This window comes from Dendropsophus ebraccatus, chromosome 15 (genome assembly GCF_027789765.1).
Source record: "Dendropsophus ebraccatus isolate aDenEbr1 chromosome 15, aDenEbr1.pat, whole genome shotgun sequence".
NCBI classification, from domain to species: Eukaryota; Metazoa; Chordata; class Amphibia; order Anura; family Hylidae; genus Dendropsophus; species Dendropsophus ebraccatus.
The window spans coordinates 6,559,215-6,586,606 of record NC_091468.1 but is presented as its reverse complement, the minus strand read 5'-3'; the positions used below and the strand labels follow the sequence as shown (position 1 = coordinate 6,586,606).

The 27,392-nt window shown below is 48.3% G+C and overlaps 2 protein-coding genes across 2 annotated transcripts in view; one reads left to right on the top strand and one right to left on the bottom strand.

Moving 5' to 3' along the window:
* Window positions 1-6,317, bottom strand: part of COMMD1 (copper metabolism domain containing 1) — a 60,537-nt gene extending 54,220 nt beyond the window's left edge. The window contains exon 1 of the mRNA XM_069954722.1: window positions 6,099-6,317. Within this exon, the coding sequence (XP_069810823.1) occupies window positions 6,099-6,272 (174 nt within the window). The 5' untranslated portion in view covers window positions 6,273-6,317. The remainder of the gene's footprint in view (window positions 1-6,098) is intronic.
* A 2,775-nt stretch (window positions 6,318-9,092) lies between these two features.
* CCT4 (chaperonin containing TCP1 subunit 4) lies at window positions 9,093-21,386 on the top strand. The gene is made up of 14 exons (XM_069954721.1): window positions 9,093-9,413; window positions 11,884-11,936; window positions 12,018-12,107; window positions 12,854-12,962; window positions 13,530-13,672; window positions 15,599-15,720; window positions 15,908-16,040; window positions 16,368-16,507; window positions 17,905-18,001; window positions 18,087-18,197; window positions 18,275-18,405; window positions 19,286-19,520; window positions 19,605-19,718; window positions 21,273-21,386. The coding sequence occupies exons 1-14, from the start codon at window positions 9,275-9,277 to the stop codon at window positions 21,285-21,287; spliced, it is 1,632 nt and encodes a 543-aa protein (XP_069810822.1). The 5' UTR covers window positions 9,093-9,274; the 3' UTR covers window positions 21,288-21,386.
* The last annotated feature ends 6,006 nt before the right edge of the window (window positions 21,387-27,392 follow it).

The window sequence follows — 27,392 nt, the reverse complement described above, 5'->3', positions numbered from 1 at the left end:
CTTCCCTCACAAATAAACCATATAGCAATCTATACAGGTGGCTGATTACTGTAGGGGACTTAGCACCTACCCCTTCTTACTCTTGCCTGTATGGCTCAGCATTCTCCTCTGTTCTGCATATGATGGTTCCTAGAGGCTGCAGTCCAGAGGAAGATGCCAGGCCCTAGAGACAGGATGGGGAAGGGGTGAGCATCGCGGTGTGTTCCCACTTTATTCAATGTGAGAACACAGCACTTTCTGTGCTCTCCTGCCCACTGTGTTAGCCACCACAGCAGCATGTGCAGTTATGAATCACAGGCAGACCTGGACTTGCAAGTCTAAGTCCCATCTTCAGTTCCCAACCATATAAACTACCTGAAGCAGTAAAAAGCACCCAGAAAGTACTTAAAGGCTGTGTAGAATCTATAGCGGATATGGTACATGTGAATATACCCTAAGGATCATGGCATATATACAGTAGCTGCACACAGGCTACATGTCATATGCTGCACACAGGCTACATGTCATATGCTGCACACAGGCTACATGTCATATGCTGCACACAGGCTATATATCATACTCTGCATACAGGCTATATACCATACAATGCACACACACTGCACACAGGCTATATACCATACACTGCACACAGGCTATATACCATACACTGCACACAGGCTATACATATCATATGCTGCACACAGGCTATATATACACCATATGCTGCACACAGGCTATATATACACCATATGCTGCACACAGGCTACATATCATACACTGCAAACAGGCTATATGTCATACGCAGCACACAGGCTGTATACCATACATTGCACACAGGCTGTATATCATACACTGCACACAGGCTGTATACCATACACTGCACACAGGCTGTATACCATACACTGCACACAGGCTGTATACCATACACTGCACACAGGCTGTATACCATACACTGCACACAGGCTACATGTCATATGCTGCACACAGGCGATATATATATATATATATATCCCTGCTCTGACATATGCCCCCATAGTATATACCCCTGCTCTAATATATGCCCCTATAGTATATACCCCTGCTCTGATATATGCCCCCGTAGTATATGCCCCCTGCTCTGATATATGCCCCTATAGTATATGCCCCCTGCTCTGATATATGCCCCTATAGTATATGCCCCCTGCTCTGATATATGCCCCTATAGTATATGCCCCCTGCTCTGATATATGCCCCTATAGTATATGCCGCTATAGTATATATCCCTGCTCTGATGTGCCAATACAAAACAAAGCCTCAGACTCACCTGATCTGGGCAGATGACATGTCTTCTCTCCTCTGGCTCTTCTCTGTTCCTTCAGCCTGAAAGACACTGTGACAGATCCTCCAACATGCTTCATGATGTTACATCCCTGCTGGAGAGATCAGGTTTCCTTGCTGAGGTCCCACACTGTTCTCTCCTCAGTGAGGGGGAGGAGCGAGGACCTCGGCAGGAGACAGGTACCTGGAAGCTTGACAGGAAGAATCCATCCAAAGACCCACCAGGGGGGAGTCTGAGCCTGCCAGGAGGGAGATGCTTACACAGGATTAACCCTATACCTCCCAGGGCTCCAGATGGCGACCAAAATGGTCGCCAATGCGACTGACATTTTGCAAATGGCGCCCAGATTTATTAATCTGGGCGCCATTTGCGACTGGCCCCGGCGGCGGCGCGCTGTCTCTTTAAGATGCGCGGCTGATGCGCGGCTGCCGGGGGTGTCCCGTCCTATCCCCGGCAGCGCGGCGCATCAGTGAGCTGCCTGGGGCCCTGACTTCCGGCACAGGAAGCGCACGTCAGAGACGCTTCCTGTGTCAGAAGTCACAGCCCCGGCGTACACTGACGCGGCGCGCTGCCGGGGATAGGATGGGACACCCCCGGCAGCCGCGCATCAGCCGCGCATCTTAAAGAGACAGCGCGCCGCCGCCGGGGGAGCGGGTTGTCAGGTGAGTTTGTGTGTTTGTTTTTTTTTAAATATTGCTTAGCATAGAGGAGGAGGGGGGGGGGGGGCTTTATAATGGGGGGAAGAGAGGGGGGGCATCTATAATGGGGGGAGAAGAGGGGCCATCTTCAAGGGGGGGAGAGGGGGCCATCTATAAGGGGAGGGGGTATCTATAAGGGGGGGAGAAGAGGGGGCATCTATAATGGGGGGGGGAGAGGGGGCATCTATAAGGGGAGGGGGTATCTATAAGGGGGGGAGAAGAGGGGGCATCTATAATGGGGTGGGAGAGGGGGCATCTATAAGGGGGGGGTATCTATAAGGGGGGAGAAGAGGGGGCATCTATAATGGGGGGGGAGAGGGGGCCATCTATAAGGGGAGGGGGTCATCTATAAGGGGGGGAGAAGAGGGGGCATCTATAATGGGGGGGAGAGGGGGCCATCTATAAGGGGAGGGGGGTCATCTATAAGGGGGGGGGGTCATCTATTAGGGGGGGGAGAAGAGGGGGCATCTATAATGGGGGGGGAGAGGGGGCATCTATAAGGGGAGGGGGTATCTATAAGGGGGGGAGAGGGGGCATCTATAATGGGGGGGAGGAGGGGGCATCTATAATGGGGGTAGAGAGGGGGCATCTATAAGGGGAGGGGGCCATCTATAAGTGTAGGGCAAACTGGCTGCAGACACTGGGAGATAGATATATGCACAATTATTATTATCAGGGCCCCTCAGGTGTCTGTATTGTAGGGGGTCACTTTCATTAGTCACTAGGTGAGAGATATATCTATCTATATACATCTTGTGGGGGGTCACTATGGCTGCAGTCATAAGTCTAGCTCAGTATGTATAGACTGTTGCAAGCTTTTAAAGGGAACCTGTCACCCCCGGTGATGGGGTGACAGGCTCCCAACCCCCCGTTAGAGCCCCCTATACTCACCTCATCGCGCCGGGTCCCGCTTCTGAAGATGGCCGGGTCACGGAGATCTCAGCCACTGCAGCCTGGCGCGCACACTGAGAGATGAGTCCAACGCTCATAGAGAATGACAGAGCGCTGGACTCTCCCGTCATTCTCTATGAGTGTTGGACTCATCTCTCAGCGCACGCCGGGCTGCAGCGGCTGAGATCTCCGTGACCCGACCATCTTCAGAAGCGGGACCCGGCGCGATGAGGTGAGTATAGGGGGTTCTAACGGGGGGTTGGGAGCCTGTCACCCCGGCACGGGGGTCGACAGGTTCCCTTTAAGTTCAAGTTCAGAAGAGTAAGCCTCATTAGAAGGCTAGCCAAGTGAAGCTGAAGTACTGAGTCAGACTGAAAACGTTCAACATGGAAACTTGCAACTTGACAACCATATACAAACTAAGAAAAGAAAGGATCTAAAGGAGGAGGAGGAGGCTGCCGTGGCCTCTGCACACAGTAAGTCCCATTTAACATAACATTAATTTTACATGGTTTAAAATGTTGGCGACCAAATATTCTATTTGGCGCCTAAATTTTTCAGGTTAGGAGCCAATGGCTCCTAGGTAAATTTTTTAGTCTGGAGCCCTGCCTCCCTCCCTCCCTGGACAGCATACAGTGTGGCCAGTGCTGTGTCGAGGTAGGGTTTCCACATGCTTTTTGCGCGTGGGACTGGCTCCCAGACACCACTTCCAGATTTGGGCTGGTGGAGGCCCCCTAGTGGTGGAGGCCCCTCGGCACGTGCCCCTGGTGCCCTTCCTTTAATCCGGCCCTGGGGATAGGTGAGTATCCTGTGATTATTATGTTCCCACCACTCTCTGCCCTCTTTAATTTTTTACATTTGCCAGGAGTTTCTTTTAAAGGGGAAACGCGGCATTAGAAAACCGAACAAAACTCATCATCCTGAGAGATAATGTACTAACATATTGTTATCCCACATTGTACTGACTTCAGTGGGTTACTGCATGACTTACTCTAGACAGCAGGTTGGGTAGTCATTTTATTTTAAATGTGGTGTTGTCTCAGCAGTACTGACGACTACTACTACAGACACCTGACTACTAACAAAATGGTGTTTTTATCTAATCTCTAAATTCTCAGTAGTAACCACAATCCCCCTCCCCTCCTGTATACAGTAACCTCTCTCCTGTATACAGTGACCCCGCCCTCCCCTCCTGTATAGTCACCCCCCTCCTGTATACAGTGACCGCCCTCCCCTCCTGTATACAGTGACCGCCCTCCCCTCCTGTATACAGTGACCGCCCTCCCCTCCTGTATACAGTGACGCCCCCCTCCCGTATACAGTGACGCCCCCCTCCCGTATACAGTGACGCCCCCCTCCCGTATACAGTGACGCCCCCCTCCCGTATACAGTGACCCCCTCCCCCCCCTGTATACAGTGACCTCACCCCCCTCCTCTATACAGTGCCCCCCTCCCCCCCACCTGTATACAGTGACCCCCCTCCTGTATACAGTGCCTCTGCCCCTCCCCTCCTGTATACAGTGAACTTCTCTCCCCTGCATACAGTGACCTCCCCCCCTCCCCTCCTGTATACAGTGACTCTCCACCCCTTCCCTCCTGTATACAGTGACCTCCCCCCCTCTCCCCTCCTGTATACAGTGACCTCCCCCCCTCTCCCCTCCTGTATACAGTGACCTCCCCCCCTCTCCCCTCCTGTATACAGTGACCTCCCCCCCTCTCCCCTCCTGTATACAGTGACCTCCCCCCCCCTCCCCTCCTGTATACAGTGACCCCCCCCTCCCCTCCTGTATACAGTGCCTCTCCCCCCTCCCCTCCTGTATACAGTGCCTCTCCCCCCCTCCTGTATACAGTGCCTCTCCCCCCCTCCCCTCCTGTATACAGTGCCTCTCCCCCCCCCCCTCCTGTATACAGTGACCCCCCTCCTGTATACAGTGACCCCCCCTCCTGTATACAGTGCCTCTCCCCCCCCTCCCCTCCTGTATACAGTGACCTCCCCTCCCCTCCTGTATACAGTGCTCCCCCCCACCTGTATACAGTGACCTCCCCCCTCCTACCTGTATACAGTGACCTTCCCCTCCCCTCCTGTATACAGTTACCTCCCCCCTCCCCTCCTGTATACAGTGACCCCCCCTCCTGTATACAGTGCTCCCCCCACACCTGTATACAGTGACCCCCCCTCCCCTCCTGTATACAGAGACCCCCCCTCCCCTCCTGTATACAGTGACCCCCCCCTCCCCTCCTGTATACAGTGACCTCCCCCCTCCCCTCCTGTATACAGTGACCTCCCCCCTCCCCTCCTGTATACAGTGCCTCTCCCCCCCTCCCCTCCTGTATACAGTGACCTCCCCCTCCCCTCCTGTATACAGTGACCCCCCCCTCCTACCTGTATACAGTGACCTCCCCCCTCCCCTCCTGTATACAGTGCCTCTCCCCCTCCCCTCCTGTATACAGTGACCCCCCCTCCTGTATACAGTGACCTCCCCCCTCCCCTCCTGTATACAGTGCCTCTCCCCCCTCCCCTCCTGTATACAATGACCCCCCCTCCTGTATACAGTGCCTCTCCCCCCTCCCCTCCTGTATACAGTGACCCCCCCTCCTGTATACAGTGACCTCCCCCCTCCCCTCCTGTATACAGTGACCTCCCCTCCCCTCCTGTATACAGTGACCTCCCCCCTCCCCTCCTGTATACAGTGACCTCCCCTCCCCTCCTGTATACAGTGACCTCCCCTCCCCTCCTGTATACAATTACCCCCCTCCTGTATACAGTGACCTTCCCCTCCCCTCCCGTATACAGTGACCCCCCCCCCCCCCCCTCCTGTATACAGTGCCTCCCCCCTCCTACCTGTATACAGTGCCTCTCCCCCCTCCCCTCCTGTATACAGTGCCTCCCCCCTCCTACCTGTATACAGTGCCTCTCCCCCCCCCCCCTCCTGTATACAGTGACCCCCCCCCTCCCCTCCTGTATACAGTGCCTCTCCCCCCTCCCCTCCTGTATACAGTGACCTTCCCCCTCCCCTCCCGTATACAGTGACCCCCCCCCCTCCTGTATACAGTGCCTCCCCCCTCCTACCTGTATACAGTGCCTCTCCCCCCTCCCCTCCTGTATACAGTGACCCCCCCCCCTCCTGTATACAGTGACCTTCCCCTCCCCTCCCCTCCTGTATACAGTGCCTCTCCCCCCCCTCCTGTATACAGTGACACTATGGCGGTACCTTGATGATGCCTTGCATCTTGTCGTGCAGGGCTCGGAACTCGTTGGGCGGCAGCTCCGGGTACAGCTCCGTCTTCAGCAGCTCCTCCGTTATCTCCGGGTTTCCATAGTATCTGCTCTGTGCGATGCCGTTCAGCAATCCGCTAAGCGCTTTACTACTCTCCGCATCAGCCATGACAGGAGCGCGAGCACGTGATCGGCTAGAGCTAAGTCACGTGACCACCACCGAAGCCTCGGGATGGCAGAAGCGTAGCGGGACGGCCACATTTTGATTGGCAAATGATGCTGCCCTGCGCTAGGCGTGACGTCAGTGACCCACGTCGTCGGCCGGTTCTCGGTTGCTATGATAACAGAGAACGTCATTAGTCGGAGTCGGTTGCCCATAGCAACCAGTCACGTTTACAAGTTTTATGTTTGCAAACTTCTAGGCAGGAATGTATAAGCATAAGTCTCTGGTTGTCACTGGCAACTGCCCCTCCCGTCCGACACTAACCCCTTAGTGACCAGCCGCCTGGACTTTATTGCCCAAAGTCATGTGCTTGAATGTTGTCTCCCATAGTAATAGCCGTAACGTTTCTATTTTTCCGTCGAAAGTCGTATAGTCACCTTGTATCTTACACCAGACCTTTGGGGAGGGTATTCTGCCTAAAAAACCCACGTCTAGAGAGAGGCGCTGCAGGCCTGAGGCACGGATGTGTTAGGCCCCGCCTCATTGACACCCACCGCTGGAATAAAACTTGTTTTTAGCCAGAATACCGTCCCCAGGAGACAGGCGGACCCCGGGACGGACATGGGGTGATGAAGTCTAGACAGTGGTACCAGCGGTTTAGGGTGGACGGCGGCTGGTACAGATTCGCTTTAAAGGGATCTGTCACTTGGTTTATTCCGCCTTAAATGAGGACAGAACAAACTAGTGACAGAAATGCTGAACAGATCGGTGTATTACTAACATAATTCTGCTCAGCCATTCTCCTAATATGCAGGAGAATAGGATTACTGCCACACCCCTCCCCCCGCCCTTCACCTGCTGATTGACAGGTGGAGGCCTATACACAGCATGGGTAGATAACTGCCAATCAGCAGCTGGTGGGCGGAGTTTTCTGCTTCTCATGAATATCCAGGACTACTGAGCTCATGCACATAACTAGTTTATGCTACCCTGAGATAGGACACCCTAAGCCTACTGACAGTCTTTTTAAATGAGTCTAATCGAGCCGCGGGGGAGGGCCGGTCTGCCTTCAGTGCTTCAGCCTGGGCCGGCACCCGGTAATAGACCGGCGACATGCGCGGGAACAGGGCCGTGGTTCAAGAAAGGACGTTCTATTCATATGTAGCACTTAAAGGGAATGTACTGATGGTACATTAGCTTTAACCCTTGTGATACCTTCAGCTGAGCAAAGAACAGAGAAAGTGAGACAACAAGCGGCAAAGAAGTAGAAAGCTACTTTCAGTCCAGAGCACAGAGATATATACAGGATGTGCCATGATGTAGAGGCACACCTGCTCAGGAACACTAAAGTGTAGGTGTGGCTACAAAGATTGACACCTGTCACTCATAGGACAGTGTGGGCGTGGCTAGAGTCAGACTCCTGTCAATGATGGAACAGTGTGGGCGTGGCTAGTCAGACTCCTGTCACTCATAGGGCAGTGTGGGCGTGGCTAGTCAGACTCCTGTCACTCATAGAGCAGTGTGGGCGTGGCTAGTCAGACTCCTGTCACTCATAGGACAGTGTGGGCGTGGCTAGTCAGACTCCTGTCACTCATAGGACAGTGTGGGCGTGGCTAGTCAGACTCCTGTCACTCATAGGACATTGTGGGCGTGGCTAGTCAGACTCCTGTCACTTATAGGACAGTGTGGGCGTGGTTAGAGTCAGACTCCTGTAAATCATGGAACAGTGTTGGTGTGGCTTCAGAGTCAGACTCCTGTGTGTGTGTATGTATGTGTGCTGTGTGTATGTATGTATGTGTGCTATGTGTATGTATGTGTGCTGTGTGTATGTATGTATGTGTATGTATGTGTGCTATGTATGTGTATATATGTGTGCTATGTGTATGTATGTATGTCTGCTATGTGTGTATGTATGTGTATGTATGTATGGATGTGTATGTATGTGTGCTATGTGTATGTATGTATGTGTATGTATGTGTGCTATGTATGTGTATATATGTGTGCTATGTGTATGTATGTATGTCTGCTATGTGTGTATGTATGTGTATGCATGTATGTATGTATGTATGTGTGCTATGTGTATGTATGTATGTATGTATGTATGTGTGCTATGTGTATGTATGTGTGCTGTGTGTATGTATGTATGTGTGCTATGTGTATGTATGTATGTGTGTGTGCTATGTGTATGTATGTATGTATGTATGCATGTGTGCTATGTGTGTATGTATGTGTACTATGTGTATGTATGCTATGTGTATGTATGTATGTGTGCTATGTGTATGTATGTATGTGTGCTATGTGTATGTGTGTATGAATGTATGTATGTGTGCTATGTGTATGTATGTATGTGTATGTATGTATGTGTGCTATGTGTATGTATGTATGTATGTGTGCTATGTGTGTGTATGTATGTATGTGTGCTATGTGTATGTATGTATGTATGTATGTATGTGTGCTATGTGTATGTATGTATGTATGTGTGCTATGTGTATGTATGTATGTATGTGTGCTATGTGTATGTATGTATGTGTGCTATGTGTATGTATGTATGTATGTATGTATGTGTGCTATGTGTATGTATGTATGTGTGCTATGTGTATGTATGTATGTATGTATGTGTGCTATGTGTATGTATGTATATATGTGTGCTGTTTGTCATAGGGTTGAATAGAGGAAACATATCCCAGCACCTGTAGAACTACAGGTCCCAACCGCCTATCACTAATACTGTCAGCTGGCCGGGCATGCTGGGAGTTGTAGTTTTGCACCAGCTGCTGGATGGTGGCAGGTTTCGTTTTACGCGCGTTACAGGGCGCCCTCTGACGTCATCACGCTGTCACGCCTCCCTTACGCCCCTGGCCCCGCCTGCAACCGGCGTTTTGTTCTGGAAGCTTCAGACACCGGGGTGAGCGCGGAATCCGTAGTCATCCTCCACCCAGTGACCCGCTCCGGCCCGTCCCTCTCCGTGCAGCACACCCGCCCGGGACCAGCTCCCCGCATCTGCCGTTATGCCGGATAATTCCGCTCCCAAAGTCATGGCCGCGGCATCAGGAGGCGGCAATGGAGGCGCCGGCAAGAAGAAAGGAGCTTACCAGGACCGGGACAAGCCGTCTCAGATCCGCTTCAGCAACATCTCAGCGGGGAAAGGTGAGGAGGGCGCCCCGGTGCCCGGGACAGGCCGCTATATAACGGCGTGACTCCACAGCTATGTTAGGACTACAACTCCCAGAATTCCCGGCCACCTCCTGTCAGTCACACAGCAGGCAGGGGACGCTGGGAAATGTAGTGTCAGGTACATAGGGACGCTGTGGCTGCTGCATGCTTCTCTGTGGTCTCTATGACATTAGGTGTGGTGGGTCCTGGGGAGGGGGCAGGCTGATATACTGAGGGGGACCCCCACCCCACCTGGCTGATATACTGAGGGGGACCCCCCACCCCACCTGGCTGATATACTGAGGGGGACCCCCCACCCCACCTGGCTGATATACTGAGGGGGACCCCCCACCCCACCTGGCTGATATACTGAGGGGGACCCCCCACCCCACCTGGCTGATATACTGAGGGGGACCCCCCACCCCACCTGGCTGATATACTGAGGGGGACCCCCCACCCCACCTGGCTGATATACTGAGGGGGACCCCCCACCCCACCTGGCTGATATACTGAGGGGGACCCCCCACCCCACCTGGCTGATATACTGAGGGGGACCCCCCACCCCACCTGGCTGATATACTGAGGGGGACCCCCACCCCACCTGGTATACTGAGGGGGACCCCCACCCCACCTGGTATGCTGAGGGGGACCCCCACCCCACCTGGTATACTGATGGGGACCCCCCACCCCACCGGGCTGATATACTGATGGGGACACCCCACCCCACCTGGCTGATATACTGAGGGGGACCCCCACCCCTCACCTGGTATACTGAGGGGGACCCCCACCCCTCACCTGGTATACTGAGGGGGACCCCCCACCCCACCTGATATACTGAGGGGGACCCCCTACCCCACCTGGCTGATATACTGAGGGGGACACCCCACCCCACCTGGCTGATATACTGAGGGGGACACCCCACCCCACCTGGCTGATATACTGAGGGGGACACCCCACCCCACCTGGCTGATATACTGAGGGGGACACCCCACCCCACCTGGCTGATATACTGAGGGGGACACCCCACCCCACCTGGCTGATATACTGAGGGGGACCCCCCACCCCACCTGGCTGATATACTGAGGGGGACCCCCCACCCCACCTGGCTGATATACTGAGGGGGACCCCCCACCCCACCTGGCTGATATACTGAGGGGGACCCCCCACCCCACCTGGCTGATATACTGAGGGGGACCCCCCACCCCACCTGGCTGATATACTGAGGGGGACCCCCCACCCCACCTGGCTGATGTGCTGTTCCCTAATTTAGTTGTCTGGTGTCACACATGTATCCTCTGGGCTCCTCCCTGTGTAGCGGAGCTGTAGTCAGCATGGCTGGCCTGTTATTTAGCATTAGTATCATTTATGTATACGCATTATTAGCTGTGTGATCAGCCTGTGCTGGTATATAGCATTAGTATACATTATATATACGCATTATTAGCTGTGTGATCAGCCTGTGCTGGTATATAGCATTAGTATGCATTATATATACAGGTTATTAGCTGTGTGATCAGCCTGTGTTGGTATATAGCATTAGTATACATTATATATATATATATATATATATATATATATATATATATATATATATATATATATACACACATTATTAGCTCTCTGATCAGCCTGTGCTGGTATATAGCATTAGTATACATTATATATACGCATTATTAGCTGTGTGATCAGCCTGTGCTGGTATATAGATGGGTGTAACCAGAGTACACTCTGCATTTGGTTACCAGTGGCTTAAAGTGACTGTACCACCAGGCCCAGGCAGAAGCACTGGAGGCGGCCGGCCCCCCCCTTAGTGGGAAGAGTCTCCAGCCCCTCCATGACGTGACTCCATTAGAATCAATGGAACCCTATCATAGAGGGGAGGGGGTTTCCTCCCACTAAGGGGGGGTCGGCCGCCTCCAGTGCTTCAGCCTGGGCCTGGTGGTACAGTCACTTAAAGAATTTGGATGCAGCATTAGGGAGCCCTGGTGGATACGTCCTATGGTCTATGGCTGTATCCATGTTTTCCTGGACTCCCTTGGGCGGCATCTAACTTCTGCTGGAGGGAATCAGAATCAGATGCAGAGTTCAGATTCATATTAGACATGTTGACAGTTTCGCCCAACACTAGATGTGACACATGGCACGCTTTTCTGATGGCTGCTGAGTGTTAGCGGAACAGTGTACATATACTTCATGGCCGAGAGATTATAAATTACAGGAAGCTACATGTCCTAATACAATTGGGGTAAGTGACAGGGTAATAGATGGTGTCTGGAAGGTTCCAGGACAGATGCTAGGACACAATCATGCCTGTGCTCTGGGGATGCTCTGGTACTGGGGTGGGATCTGTATAGCCATATATATAAGCCCCCTGTATAGACACATACGCCCGCTGTATCAGGCCCCCTGTGGATTTGTGCCCTATGGGATGAGCAGCACTCATATCTGACTCCTTTTCTTGCAGCTGTTGCCGATGCCGTCAGAACGAGCCTTGGACCAAAGGGAATGGACAAGATGGTAAGCTGACAGGTCGTGTGTCCGGTGTAGTCCAGCCTGGTACGTGTGACACAGTTACCCTGATGTTTTCCCTTCTTACAGATTCAAGATGGTAAAGGAGATGTGACCATTACAAATGATGGAGCCACCATCCTGAAGCAGATGCAAGTCCTGCACCCAGCAGCCAAGATGGTGAGCCAGGATTACAGGGGTACTCCGGAGAGAAATGAGTGTCTTATACATCGCTTTATGTGCACATTGCTTAAAACAAACGGAAACTCCGACGTGTAATCTGCAGCTGATACCCGACACTGTCCGCGAGTGGCGGATTAAGCGACGGAGTTTCCATCTGTTTTTAAGCAGTGTGCACATACCCTTAGAGTGGTATTACTTTAATATAATGGCACCTAAATAAATGCCCTAATACACAGAGTGACAATCTGCCACATCAGTCCGATTCAGCAGGCTATCGCTCCGTGCAATAAAGACAATGATCAGCTGATAAAACCATCATCGGCTGTGATTGTTGCCTATTCCTGCCTACAAATTATCGGCCGCAGACTGATGACTGTTAAACATAAGATGATAAACTGCCTGAGAAGGGACTGCCGCTAATGAGCCATGTAATAGTCTCAGTAAGTGGGCGCTCTGCTAGCAGATCAGCACTTATTTACATGAGTGATTGGGCCGTGTCATACAGCCCTAAGCTCTGCTCTCTGATCCAGGGGTGGTCTCAGAGGAGAAGGCTCCTATAATGTGTTACATAGAAATATAGAAGATTGTCAGCAGAAAATACCCACTTGGTCCATCTAGTCGGCCCTTACACTCAGATGACCGGCAAATTGATCTGGTCTTCTGGGTCCGGGACGGCTGTAATGACTCAGACTGTGAACTAGAACAATTTGTGTTCATTACATTTTTCATGTCTTCTTTTCCAGTTGGTTGAATTATCCAAGGCTCAGGATATTGAAGCTGGAGATGGCACAACCTCTGTGGTGGTCATTGCCGGTGCCCTCCTAGATGCCTGCGCTAAGCTCCTGCAGAAAGGTACAGTTATCAGCATTATTACCCAGCCCTCATAGTACTACATGTCCCACATAGCCAGCACTGCTCACAGGGGGGCTTCTATATGGGACCCATCTTTCTGACATCTGATAATATGAACAGAGATTATCCTCGGAGGGGGTCTTCTATATCCCCCAAACTCTCCATTCAGTGACCCCTGGCAACCACCAAGGCAATGAGTTCAGCTTTATGTGCTGTGAAAATCCCAAGTATTAAGTGGCTATAACGTTTTTGACTCTTGATGTAAGGCAGTTTCCGAATGTCAGTGATATAATAGGATAGCCAGCTCACCAATGCAGGGAGTGTCCTCTCAACATAAACACACTTCTAAGTTACAGCAGAAGATGGATGCGGTCCTAGAGTCTTAGGCTGTATCTATGTTTTGCAGGCAGTCCTAGGGCGGCATCCATCTTCCCCAGTCACTGGTGAGCATTCCGTAAGTTTGCTCATCTCTACAGTCTGTCCCCGTCTACATGGGTAGGTAAATATATCTTTGGGTATGAGCTGTGTAACCTGGTGATCATATATTCCTACCGTTGTCCCATGCAGGTATACATCCCACCACTATTTCTGAGTCATTCCAGCTGGCTGTAGATAAAGGGGTGGAAGTCCTGAGCAGTATGGCTCAACCTGTGGAGTTAAGTGACCGAGAGACATTGCTGAACAGCGCAACAACGTCCCTGAACTCTAAGGTATATATCATGTATATAATGTTACACCTGCCTAACCATGTAACTCCACATCAGGGCCACAACCCTGCCGTGTATACACTGCCCACAAACGTGCTGTGTATACTGACCCTGCTGCCTATACACTGCCCACAAACGTGCTGTGTATACTGACCCTGCAGCCTATACACTGCACACAACCCTGCTGTGTATATTGACCCTGCTGCCTATACACTGCCCATAACCTTGCCATGTATACCGACCCTGCTGCTTATACACTGTCCATGGCCCTGCCACATATACACTGCCCCCAACCCTACCATGTATATCAACCATGCTGCCTATACACTGCCCACAACCTTGCCGTGTATAGTTCACAACCCTGCTGTGTATACTAACCCTGCTACATATATGCTGCCTCAACCTGCTGCATATACACTGCCCACCACCCTGCCATGTATATCAAAACTGCTGCGTATACACAACCCTTTTCTTCATCCTTTTTGTTGCTTTAGGGCGGCTGCTGCTGCTGAGACATGGCCTCAAATAAAATGAAGAGTAATCTATAAACCTAAAAGGGTTGTCCAGGATCAGAAAAATATGGCTGCTTCAAGAAAAAGCACCTCTCTTGTCTTCAGGTGGGGTGGGGGTTTTGAAGTTTGGTTCCATTGAAGTGAATGGAGCTAAATTACAAAACCACACACACCCTGGAAGCTAGAGGGGCGCTGTTTCTGGAAGGCAGACATGTTGTTCCAGTCCTGGACAATCCCTTAAAAACAATTGACATGTTAATCCAGTGTGTTATGAAAACTTCTCAGCCAGCTGTGATTGAAAGTAGTGAAGCCACAAACATTGGGCAGCACACAGATACCACTGTTCACACAGTGCAGGTTGCACGCTGCTGTGGCTAATATACAGACAAAAACATAAGTGGAACAGCAATAAAAACTGCCCTTAAGATTTTTTTATTTTTTTTTTATAAAATGAGGTTCTTTGCAAATCATTTGATTAAATAGGATGTACCATCTCACCACGTTAAGGTGACCTCAGATATGGTTCCTACAATTTTTTTTTATTTCACTTTTTGTACATTGTTATGGGGGCGGCCATATTGTCTGGACTGTTTTTAACAGCATTTAGTGACCTGCTTTACAGCAAGACTCATGGACATAGACGACAATAAACACTGTCCCTTTTGAGATGAATGTGACATTACTGAGCATGCTCTGTGACCTGTGTAGAGGTCATTTCACAGGGAGCTGTTATTGTCTCCTTTATCTACTGGTGTCACATGATGCTGCAATGCTGTACAGATCACTTTACAGCAGCCTCCTCTTATCATCACCGACACAACAGGAAGTCTTAGCTAAGTTTTACTCCAAGTGGAGAGAATGAAAACTGCAAGATATCAGGATTATTTTATAATGTAGAGAGAAATATGGAAATTTAGAGAAAATGTTACCAAAAATTCTTTAAAAAAATGTTTAAAATAAAAACATTTACAAGCCTACAAAACTGGGCATGAAGGAGTAGTGTAGACACTATCATGGGCAGTGGGAGGGAGGAGCCTGTATCACATGGTAGGATTTCAGTCATGTAACAGAACTAGGAGCAGTGTTAGTTGGTAATAAGTTGATGAATCACCAGACCCGGTCAGATCCGACCCAGAAGTGATCACAGCTGTTAAGTATTGTCTGGGAGACGAGCGCAACTCCAGCGTGTGGCGGTCCGTCTGACCCTGCAAGTCTTGGCATTTGATTACCGGTGGCTGGAGAGGTTGGATACTGTCCTAGGGAGCATTGTGGATACAGCCATAGGCTACATCCGGATACCTCAGCCGCCAGTATTCAGGTGCAGAGACTTCCAGGGTCGGACATGGACAAGTTGCGCTCACCTCTACTTTTCATACATGAAGAGACCCTCAGCTACATGTCGTGTTGTTTCTTCCAGGTGGTCTCCCAGTATTCCAGCTTGCTCGCACCAATGAGTGTAGACGCCGTAATGAAAGTGATTGATCCTTTGACTGCAAACAGTGTCGATCTTCGTGACATCAAAATAGTCAAGAAACTCGGGTGAGAATTTCTCTGTTGTAACAGTGTGATGATATTGCTTTTTTACGCTCAGTGAAGTGACTTTGAGTGGAAGTTGAGGTTCTCTGTCAGCTTGTAAGGGACTAAGTGATGTGTCCGTGTGGAAAGTGCTGGCAGCTGAATAGATGTGGGTGTCATGGAGTAACATACAGTCTTCTCTTCTCTCCAGTGGAACCATTGATGACTGTGAAATGATTGAAGGTCTCGTCCTGACACAGAAAGTGGCAAACACTGGAGTGACCAGGGTGGAAAAAGCAAAGATCGGTCTCATTCAGTTCTGCTTATCTGCTCCAAAAACAGATGTGAGTATCAAGAGATTGTATGGATTCGTGTCTTCTAGGCCAATGGCTGTGTGTGTGTACACATGAATCCCCTACACCTATGGGTGTCAAACTCCCATCATGCCTGGAAAGCCAAGCTGGTTGTTGAGGCATGATGGGAATTGTAGTCTTGTAACAGCTGGAGGCCTGAGTGTGACACCTATGGCCTAGTATCAGCATAGCAAGCATAGTCCCAGGGTGTCTTACTTTCGGCAGTCTTCTCCTTCCACAAGTCTTATGCCGAGGTGTATTATCTCATGAGGCTGATATCTATGTACTAAACAAGATGTGATGTGTATCTTCTTCCAGATGGATAACCAGATTGTGGTGTCAGATTATGCACAGATGGACAGAGTTTTAAGAGAAGAAAGAAGCTACATTCTCAACCTTGTGAAACAAATCAAGAAGGCCGGCTGCAATGTGCTGCTTATCCAGAAGTCTATTTTAAGGTAACGTAACATTACAACTCTATTGTGTTAGAACCAAACTGAGAAACAAATGGGGTGACCACACCACTATGGAGATAAAGGGGAACTCTAATCCCATAAACTGATGGCACACCACTAGGAGGAATTGTCATTTTATGGCTCTCGGGGGTCTGATACCTGGGTCCTCTGCCAATCCTGAGACTAAAGGGGGATGCTGTGCTGAAATGGCATGGTGGGCTTTAAGAGTATATGGTTTAGGCATTATTTCTTTGATTAAAGGGGTTATCTAATATTAGAAAAACATAGCCACTTTCTTCCAGAGACAGCACCACTCTGGTCTCCAGGTTGGGTGCTGGTTTTGCAACTCACTACTTCCATTGAAGGCAATGGAGCTTAATTGCAAACAGCACCTGACCTGGACACAAGAGCGGTGCTGTGTCTGGAAGAAAGTGGCCATGTTTTTCTAACGCTGGATAACCCCTTTAAAGCAGGAGATCATGCTAGGTTCTGCACCGACAACATTCTCTTAAAGGGGTTATCCAGGCTTAGAAAAACCACTGATACTTTTTCAGAAACGCACCACTCTGGTTGGATGTTTATTTTTGAAGCTTCGTTACATTGAAGTAAATGGAGCTGAATTGAAATACCACACACAACCTGAGGATAGGAGTGGCGCTGTGTTAGCAAGTAAGTAGGAGTGTTTTTTTTTTCTTAATCCTGGATAACCCTTTTAAAGGAATACTCTGAAGAAAACATTTATTTTAATCAATCAGATTTCAAGGTCATACTGATTTGTGTTTTACTTTTATTTAAAACTCTCCTGTCTTCCAGTACTTATCAGCTGCTGTATGTCCTGCAGGAAGTGGTGTGTTCTCTCCAGTCTGACACAGTGCTCTCTGCTGCCACCTCTGTCCATGTCAGGAACTGTCCAGAGCAGCAGCAAATCCCCATAGAAAACCTCTCCTGCTGTGGACAGTTCCTGACATGGACAGAGGTGGCAGCAGAGAGCACTGTCTTCCTGCAGGACATACAGCAGCTGATAAGTACTGGAAGACTTGAGATTTTAAATAGAAGTAAATTACAAATTTGTATAATTTTCTTTGTTTCAAAAACAATATATTTTTCTTCCGGAGTACCCCTCTAATGCAAATCTGTAACCCCCCACTGAACGCTTACAAAGCTGGTGGCACTGCTTGATAGATATCATTGACAGTATTTACCACATACCTTTTGTTGCCTGAATCTGTGTGTTCTGGGGCTGTGAATGGTGTGAAAACAGTGTTGTCGGCTCAGTAAACCTTCTAGGGGTCACAGATTCATTTTAAGTATTTAATGTGCGATTTGGGAGCCTTCCATCCATGTGTATTCTGGACTACAGGCATATAACCTAATCCATATCCCTTCTCTCCTATATTCAGGGATGCTCTTAGTGACCTTGCTCTACACTTCCTGAATAAAATGAAAATCATGGTGGTTAAGGACATAGAGCGAGAAGACATTGAGTTCATCTGTAAGGTCAGTGTCCTCTGTAGTGACTCTCGGCATCTGGATGTTTTATTTTGGGTGTAAAAATAACCATTAGGACTAACCCTATTTACAGACCATTGGAACCAAGCCGGTGGCGCACATTGACCAGTTTACAGCAGACATGTTGGCCACAGCTGAGCTCGCTGAAGAAGTTAGTCTGAATGGCTCCGGGAAGCTTGTGAAGGTGAGTGTTACAGCTTTATCTTCATTTCTGACTTTTAAAGTGCGGCAGGGTTATTAATGGTTTTGTTGCTCTTGTAGATAAGTGGGTGCGCCAATCCCGGCAAAACGGTTACTATTGTCGTCCGGGGGTCTAATAAGCTTGTGATTGAGGAGGCCGAGCGCTCCATCCATGATGCACTCTGTGTAATTCGCTGCTTAGTGAAGAAAAGGTACGGGGTTGTGTAGAATTTGTGGTGGTGTATATAATTCTTTAGGTTTTAGTATGTATTAAGTGCATATTACACATCCGTATACATGCAGTCTGTTTTAAGTAAGAATACGTGCTGTAGTTCACACTGAATTGCAGTGTGTATTTTTAAAGTGTAGCTGTCAGAAATCAATAAATATGAATAGTTCAAGTGATATTTTTTAAGAAACTCTATAATAGGTTTCATTAAGCAAAAGTGTTTTTTTCTGTACTCAAAAAGCTGTTTTCCTACCTCCCCCCCCCCCCCCCTTCTTTGAGAAGAAGCAGGATTTTTGTGTTCATTATGGTCTATGGAGGGGGGAGGGGCTGTGGGAGATGAGTGAGCACAGAGAGGAGAAAAGACAGCCCTGCTGAGCACTTCGTCCTGCAATCTTCTCTCACCAAGATCCCTGATAAGTACTGACCTTTCTGACCTGTGAATCCAGCGTTTTATGTGCCTAGACAGTCTCCAAACTGCAGGAGCTGCTTCTCTCTCCCTGCTCACTCATCCCCCCCCCCCCTCCCCTCTCCATAGGTTATGTTGGACTTGGCAAACCCATCTTCACTTTGTTTCTATGACTTTGCCTTATAATACACAGATAAGTGTGGAGGGGGGGAGGCTGGGAGACAGCTTTTTGAGTACAGAAAGAGGCTTTTTTTTTTTTTTTTTTTTGCCTATGAAGGGGGCTGAGGATGAAGGTAACAGACATACTATCATCCTCAGCACACCGTGCCCACTAGGGAGCTATCAGCAGGTTAGTGTTTTGTTTTTTTTGTTTTTTTTCTTCTAACTTCTGATTCCCCCTGTGGTGCTCTGTTTTGGTAGCTTAGAGCATTAAGACCTTTGTGTTCTGGCTATATAGGGCTCTGATTGCTGGAGGAGGCGCTCCTGAGATTGAGCTGTCCCTGCGGCTGAACGAATACGCACGAACGCTCAGCGGCATGGAGTCCTACTGTATCCGAGCTTTTGCAGATGCCTTGGAAATCATCCCATCCACACTGGCAGAGAATGCCGGACTGAACCCAATATCCACCGTAACAGAGCTGAGAAATAGACACGCACAGGGCGAGAAGACTGCCGGGATTAATGTGCGAAAGGTCAGTCACTCGGAATCGGCTTTTCCTGCCTCAAACATTGGCTTTTCTTTTCAGAATTGTTAGTAACTGGTTTGTGTTTTCTAGGGAGGAATATCTAATATTCTGGAGGAACTGGTTGTTCAGCCGCTCTTGGTCTCCATCAGCTCTCTGACTCTGGCCACAGAAACTGTTCGTAGTATCCTGAAGATCGATGATGTGGTCAGTATTATAGTCGTCCGTAACTACGAGTCCGTATACTGATGCATCACAGTGGATTATAACTTGACACAGCAAATAAAGGGTTAAAGGGAACCGGTGCGAACAATTGTGCTGATATGGTTCCCAGCAGCAGAGTACAGATCTAGTGTGCAGCTTGCGGAGTATTTACTGGCCACGGCTCAGCAGAAGCTTCATAAAGAGAAAAAAAGTTTAATTATGCCACGCAAGGTTGGGAGAGGGGTGGCAACTTGTCATTGGGACGGGCAATTGGCTGCGACTAGTCACGGCTCTCAGCATGTCAGTGCGCTCTGCGGGGGATAGTTGTCCGGCAGAGAGACAAATTAGTGGCCATCTGTAACCAAGAGACAGAGTAGTTGCGGGGAGGCCCTCATGCCGCACTCTGGGATGTTTCACCACTCCTTTATTAATATGGCCGCCCTCCTAAATGACCGCACCATTTTCCTGGTCTGTGCATGCGCCGGTGATGTCCTGTGCCACCTGCATTTGCCGTCATTGTTAGTGGTGCATGCACAGATGTAGAAGGAGCGATCACGCAGGAGGCCGGCCAGTTCAGGTTCATTCTTGGTTACATTTAGAAAATTGGGTTGTACAGCACCCGCTCCACTGACAGAATATCCACGGTTAACCTGCTGATGTACTACCACCTACAGCGCACTGTCAGCCCCTCGGGTCAGGTCATACGCCCAAGCACCTGCTCCAGGGAGGCCTGGGGACATCTGAGCACGGCTTAGGACTCTATTACACTGAACGATTATGAGCCCATAATTATTTTGTGTAATAGCTCATGCTGAAAGACAACGATCAGCCGATATGCACAATGACTGCTGATCGTTGTCTTTCAGCATGTTGAATAAAAACAATAGTGATGATCTGCTGGCCGTCACTCTGTGTAATGGAAGCAGCAGCAGCAGACCACCACTCTCTCCTATGGGCCACGCAGGCAGCCCCTCCTGAAGCTCCCTCCCTCCCCTCCTCCGCTCCAGCAGACAGCACACGGGGAACAAGGACCAACTGAGCCCTAACCTGACAGGTCGGCCCTTGTTTGCTCCTAAATATCGGCCCTTATTGTACAGTGCAGTAAAAAACATGGCACTATAAATTACTCCCTATGAACCTAGGAGTCCATGGTGATCTGACAGTTACACAGGTTGTGGTGTCAACTTTTGTGTATGGGGACGTGTTAGAACACAAGTAGCTGCAGCCACCGCCTGGCAGTCTCAAGAAACCCAGTGCCAAGCTGAGGCTGTGTGTGGGTCGTGTGCGACTGTGGTTTTTGGCCATGTGGCTAGTAATCGCTATTTCTAGCCTAAAGTGGTACTCCGGCCTCAGCCTTCTGTCTTATAAAGATTACTACAGTGTTGCTTTAGCCCAGGGATGGGGAACCTTTGGCCCTCCAGCTATTGCTAAACTACAATTCCCATCATGGCTGAAGGGCTGAAGGTTCCCCATCTTTGCTTTACTCGATCACTGAGCATTGACTTGATGTTGATCATGAATTGTTGCTGATACCAGAATAATCTTGTATTTCTCCAGGTGAACACCCGATAAACTCTCATTGGAGGAAGCACACGGCGGCGTGTCTGCTGGCAGTAAACCTTTCTATGTGTGTCGGCACTTAATTTAATAAAATTGTTACATGACGTTATAGATATCGTGTCCCGTATTGTTTTAATGTTAACGGTTGTTAAGTATTAGAATTTATTTATTTATTTTTTCCCACCCCCATACGGCAGTGGAGTGAGGGGGAAAAACAAACAAACAAAAAAAACAACAACCTTTTTCTTTATTTCCAAAATGACCATATTTTAGTGCATCTTCGCATAGCTTTGAGTGAGCCCTTTTTTGCCATACATTCCTCATAAAACTTTACCTTCTCCACCAAGGCCTTCCATTCCCTAAAAGCCGGGGCCATATCACTAAACCATTTGCGCGAAATAAGTATCTTCCCAATAGAGGTTAGTTTATTCACCAATAAGATCTTACCCCCATCCTCCGAGAGGCCCCCCCCCCCCCCCCCCCCCCCCCAATAGTAAATTGTAAACTCTTTTACCCATAGTTATAGATAACGTCCCCTCTATATAACTTTGAACTTTGAACACAACCAAACCATATGAAGAAATCGCATCCACACTTTGGGCATATTGCATCTTCTCTACCGCCAATCAGGGAAAATCTTAGTGGGGAGAAATAAAGCTGATATAAGATCTTAATCTGGATAATTTTGTGGATCACATTCCAAGATGACGCGTTCGTGTTGTTCAGTACATTAGCCCATGTAATCTCATCCATTATACCTATTATATCCTATTTTTTATATATCCTTGTCAATATTTATTCCCTGATTCAATAAATAACAAAAAAATTCATGATTATCAACAGTCCACACTTCTACATTTCTAGTGGTCCTATGTGCTTCCCCAATCTGTAGATACCATAGTTTGTGTGAGTCTTCCAGTGCAAAATCCCTTTTACAGTCTTCAATTGTCATTATTTCCCCCCTTGTATAATCTGTGCAACTTTCCTAAATCCTCTATTCACCCAAAACTGTGTATCTGATAATTTCGGAAATTTGGCTAAATTTTTATTCCCCCATAGAGGTGTGACTCCTAAGCTACCCTTCACTTTACAAATCTTCTTAAGTGATTTTTCATATTTTGAGATACTTTTTTTATTTTGGACCTACAAAGCCGTCCTTCTAAAGCTGCAAAAATATCATCATATTTCCCTACTACAGACGTCACTATAAAATTAATAACGGGACGTTCTCCACGTCGCCAGACCTCAAGCTCCAATTGCAAAAAAATAGAGCTGGAGGTCTGGCAAGGCGACACCACCCTCCCCCCACCTCTGAGTCCAGGTGGTATATTTCACCCTTGCCCTCTTTCTACCCCAGATCAGTGAATTCAAAAGAACTGTTAGTCGCTTGAACCAACTATCCGGTATCCATGTTGGAGTGTTATTGAGGAGGTATAGAACCTGGGGAAGGACAACCATCTTAATAATCCCAATCCTATCTGCCATAGAGATTGGCATCCTGACCCAGGTTCCAACCTTCATTTTTAATCTGTTATATAGTGGGACTAAGCTAAGCTCTCTATATTTCTTTACATCTGATGTCACCTGAACACCTAGATACTGCAAGGATTCGCCCTCTATAATAATTAACTGGTAATTTGTCTGCTTGGGGGGACCAATATTGTGGGAGCAGTGCTGACTTTTCCCAGTTTACTCGGAGACCCGAATAACACCCATAATTATTCACTACATTAATAAAATCCCGGACGGAGGACTCCTGGCCCCTAACAAACAGCAACACATCATCAGCATATAATAAGCATTTCTCGTCCCCCCCCCCCCTTAGGCCAAATCCTATTACTTCCCTTGCTTGTCTCAATCTAGCCGCCAATGGTTCTATATATAACGCGAAAAGGAGGGGGGATAGTGGGCAGCCCTGCCTTGTGCCCCTAGACAGTTCAAACCAATCTGTCAATGAATCATTAATCCTGATGTTAGCAACCGGCATAGTATAGAATAGCTTCACCCATGATATAAATTTATCCCCCAACCCAAATGTCTCTAAGGTCTTCCATAGGAAGCCCCACTCCACCCTGTCAAAGGCCTTAGTAGCGTCCAATGACAAGATGGAGCGGGGCCCCCCTTCGCCCAGAAACATCAGCCCAGAAAAGCTCACCTAGTAGGTCACCAAAAATTTTTTTCTTTCAAATCAACTGGTGCCAGATATTTGTAATTTACTTCTAATAAATAATGTCCACTCTTCTAGTACTTATCAGCTGCTGTATGTCCTGCATTCTTTCATGCCTATGTCAGCTGATCCTTGCCTTTTAACATGTTGAGAAATTTGTGAACGATGGTCTGCCGGCCGTCGCTATCTCTGGGCACTAAAGGTCGTTTGGGGAGCCCTTCCCGACCACCCCCCACCTGCACTGTTACCTGCTCGCTACCGTCATGTGAAATAGCGCTGGCAGTAAGGGCTGATATGACAAGTGGGTGGGTTGGGCATTGCCCATGGAGAAGTCATAGATCAGCGATCATAGAGAAGTCATGGAGACCTTAACAATTAGTTTACTATAATGGATTATAGACATGTGAGACCCCGGCTATTGCAGAGGCCGGATTACTGTGACCTTCGTGTATTTCTGATGACTTTGTCGGCCGTATATAAATCCCTCCTGGACGATCGGTTCATTCATTTACTGACTAACGAATATAAGGTGTGATCCACAGACAGTGATTGTAAGAGGTAAATGTCACCACACAAAGCCGCTGGGATCCTGGAAGGTGGATGGGGGGGAGGTCTCTGTGTAACGGGTATATAGAAGATCTATATGGATAAGGAGATTCCTTATAAGCGTTTGAGTCGTCTTCAGACTGAGGGAAGGAAACCTGATTTTCCGACAGCCCATTTATCTGCAAGTGTCCTTTAATAATAAGCGCTGGGTCCAGCAGGTTCTTGGTTAGATGTTTTTGGATGAGATTGGAGAGCCGGATGCACAAAACAGCAGCCCAGAGAAGGTGTGAACACTGACAGAAGAAACAAGTTCCACAAAAAGTGGCCCAAGGCGTGTTATCACTAGATAGCATAACTGTAGCATCTGATCACCTGCGGCTGAGGAAGTTGGATGCAGCCCTAACACTGCCTACAACACCTCGATAAGGCCTATGGCTGTACCCATGTTTTCCCAGACTCCTTAGAGCTGCATCCAACTTTTTCAGCCACTAGTAATGAAATGCCACGTACTGAGGGTTTAGGTGGACCCAAGCATGCTGGAGTTGTGCTCATCTCTAGTTATCACCAATGCAGTGGGAACCATTCACCGTTATATTGCTGTTAGCAGCTTGGTGTGCCACCCTCGTAGGGGGTGTAAGAAGATGGCACACTAAGTATGGGGAGAGGGCTCTTTAGCGCAGGGATGGGGACCCTTTGGCCCTCTAGCGGTTGCAAAACTACAATTCCCATCATGCCTGGACAACCAAAGTTAAGCTTGATGGGAATTGTAGTTTTGCAGCAGCTGGAGGGCCAAAGGTTCCCCATCCCTGCTCTATTAGCGTTCTATGTGTATAACAGCGAGAACCTGTATCTCTCAGTAAATCTCTGTATTCCCAATGAAGTAACAATCGTGGATCCTCTATTCTTACAGCTGTGTGATCTGCCGCTCCTCTGTTGTTCTTACTAGAAATGTACGATTAAATAACCAATTGGGTGTTACCAATTAGGGGCAGGCAGGGCCACCTTAACCACATTATGGGCCCCTGGCACACACTATGCACCAGTCCCCACACAGAAGGCATTGAGCTCTGGTGAGTACTGAAAGCGGCCGCCGATGTCCCTGGCCTCCCATCACCCCGGCACCATTGTTCCTTCTTTGTTGTACGCAGTGAGACAATGTCCTAGCGCTGTTTCTTTCCAGCTCCGTCCGCGCTCTGTGTAAATGGCTCCTAGATTGGCTCCAGTCACTGTTGATGATTGGGAGTGGCCTCAACCATCTTCTAGTACAGTGTACAGGTATGGGCTCAAGGCTGATGTACAGTCATCTCACACCCAGACACAACGCTCTGCTGCCAATGTTTCGTCGGAGAACGTTCCCTTCAGGAGCCATTGACGTCTTAGGATGATAAAGAATATATTGGATGTAATGTGTATTGCAGCAAAGTGGACAGAATCCATGGCACTTTCTACAGGTACAATGCATGGCTGAGGGACGTGGTGGAGTCTGTGGATGTGTAGATATTGTTACTATATGTGGAAGAATCTGCACTTGTGAACCTACCCTCTGACTTTTCACACACACTATATATATTATATATATATATATATATATACACACACACACACACAGTGGTTTGCAATAAATTAGAATATCAACATAGTTTTTTTTTTTTTTCCAGTAATTCGATTCAAAAAGTGACCTCATATATTCTATAGAGTCATTACATACAGAGTAAACTGCTGACTTGACAGATGTCTAGAAGGCCGTCATTCACACACTCCACAAGGAGGATAAACCACAAAAGTTCATTGCTAAAGAAGCTGGCTGTTCTCAGAGTGCTGGTGCTGGTTTACAAACCACAGCATCACTGGGCCTGATTGACCAGCCAACTCGCCAGACTTTAACCCCATAGAGAGTTTATGGGATATTGTCAGGAGGAAAATGAAAAACACCAGAGCCAACAATGCAGACGAGCTGAAGGCCGCTATCACAGCAACCTGGGCTTCACTAACCCCTCTGCAGTACCATCAGCTGATCACCTCCATGCCACATTGATGCCGTCATCCATGCAGAAGGTCCCCGACTAAGTATTGGGGGCATTTACTGTACAGACCCTTCGTTTGGTCGACATTTCTGTGTTAACTTTTATTTTTTCAGTTTTATAATTTTTTTTTAATTTTTTTTTATTGAATTACTGAAATAAAAAACAACCTTTTTGTTGATATTCTAATTTATTGCAAATTACTGTATATACAGGTAAATCGGTGAAGATACCACACACCTTGCAGAAGTGGATCCTGTGCAAGGGAAGTACAACCCCTTCCATTATATTCCCCTCCAGCTGGATCCACTTCTGCCCTTGATATGGTTGTACCAATGCCGCCCCATCTTAATGAAGAACAGGTCAGACATACGTGCAGCCATTCCATTCAAGTCTATGGGCCTGACCAAGATTGTTGATAACAGCATCTTTGTCCAGACTGAGTTGCACAGAGTGACTGGGACATCAGGACCCGGATCTTGTGAAAGAAGAATAAGAGAATAAAACAAGTGAAATAGAAAAAGGGAAAATATATTTTAGTAATCGTTAACCTAAATGTATGATGACGTAGTAGGACACTGCGCTGGAGTTTACTGTGTTTTGAAAATAAATTATATATAAATATTCTGTATTTTTCAAGGTTTTGTATAAAAATAAAACATGGTCCCTTATTGGATAGTGGCTCAGATTCTAATAAATAAATATTACTCCATGGCTGACATTTTCAGTTTTTTGAGTGTGATTTAAAGGGGTAGTGCGGCACTAAAAAATTATTCACAGAATAACACACATCACAAAGTTATACAACTTTGTAATGTATGTTATGTCTGTGAATCGCCCCCTTCCCCGTGTCCCACCACCCCGGCCCATGTACCCGGAAGTGTGTGGTGCATTATACATTACCTGATCCGTGTCGAGCCCGTCCGCCATCTTGTGCCAAACGTCATCTTCGGACGGACGGCCGAATCGTTGCCGCCGTCCCCCCTCCGCCGCCTCATAACTGTGTTTAGCCGCGATTGGCTGAGCACAGTTATGCTCAGCCAATCGCGGCTGATGACGCGGCGGAGGGGGGACAGCGGCAGCGATTCGTCCGTCCGTCCGAAGATGACGTTTGGCACAAGATGGCGGACGGCCCTCGACACGGATCAGGTAATGTATAATGCACCACACACTTCCGGGTACACGGGTGGAGGTGGTGGGACACGGGGAAGGGGGCGATTCACAGACATAACATACATTACAAAGTTGTATAACTGTAATGTGTGTTATTCTGTGAATAAGTTTTTAGAGCCGCACTACCCCTTTAAATCATGACTATGGTGTAATAGACAGGAAACATGAGGTCGAGTGTTAAAACCGTTAAATGGGTATTCTGCTCAGGTA

Bases quoted from the DNA above. Each gene is read 5' to 3' on its own strand.
- CCT4 (XM_069954721.1), top strand. From the start codon at position 9,275: ATGCCGGATAATTCCGCTCCCAAAGTCATGGCCGCGGCATCAGGAGGC. The intron at 11,937-12,017 runs GTAAGCTGACAG...CCCTTCTTACAG, and splicing joins CAAAGGGAATGGACAAGATG to ATTCAAGATGGTAAAGGAGA. The intron at 15,721-15,907 runs GTGAGAATTTCT...TCTTCTCTCCAG, and splicing joins AAAATAGTCAAGAAACTCGG to TGGAACCATTGATGACTGTG.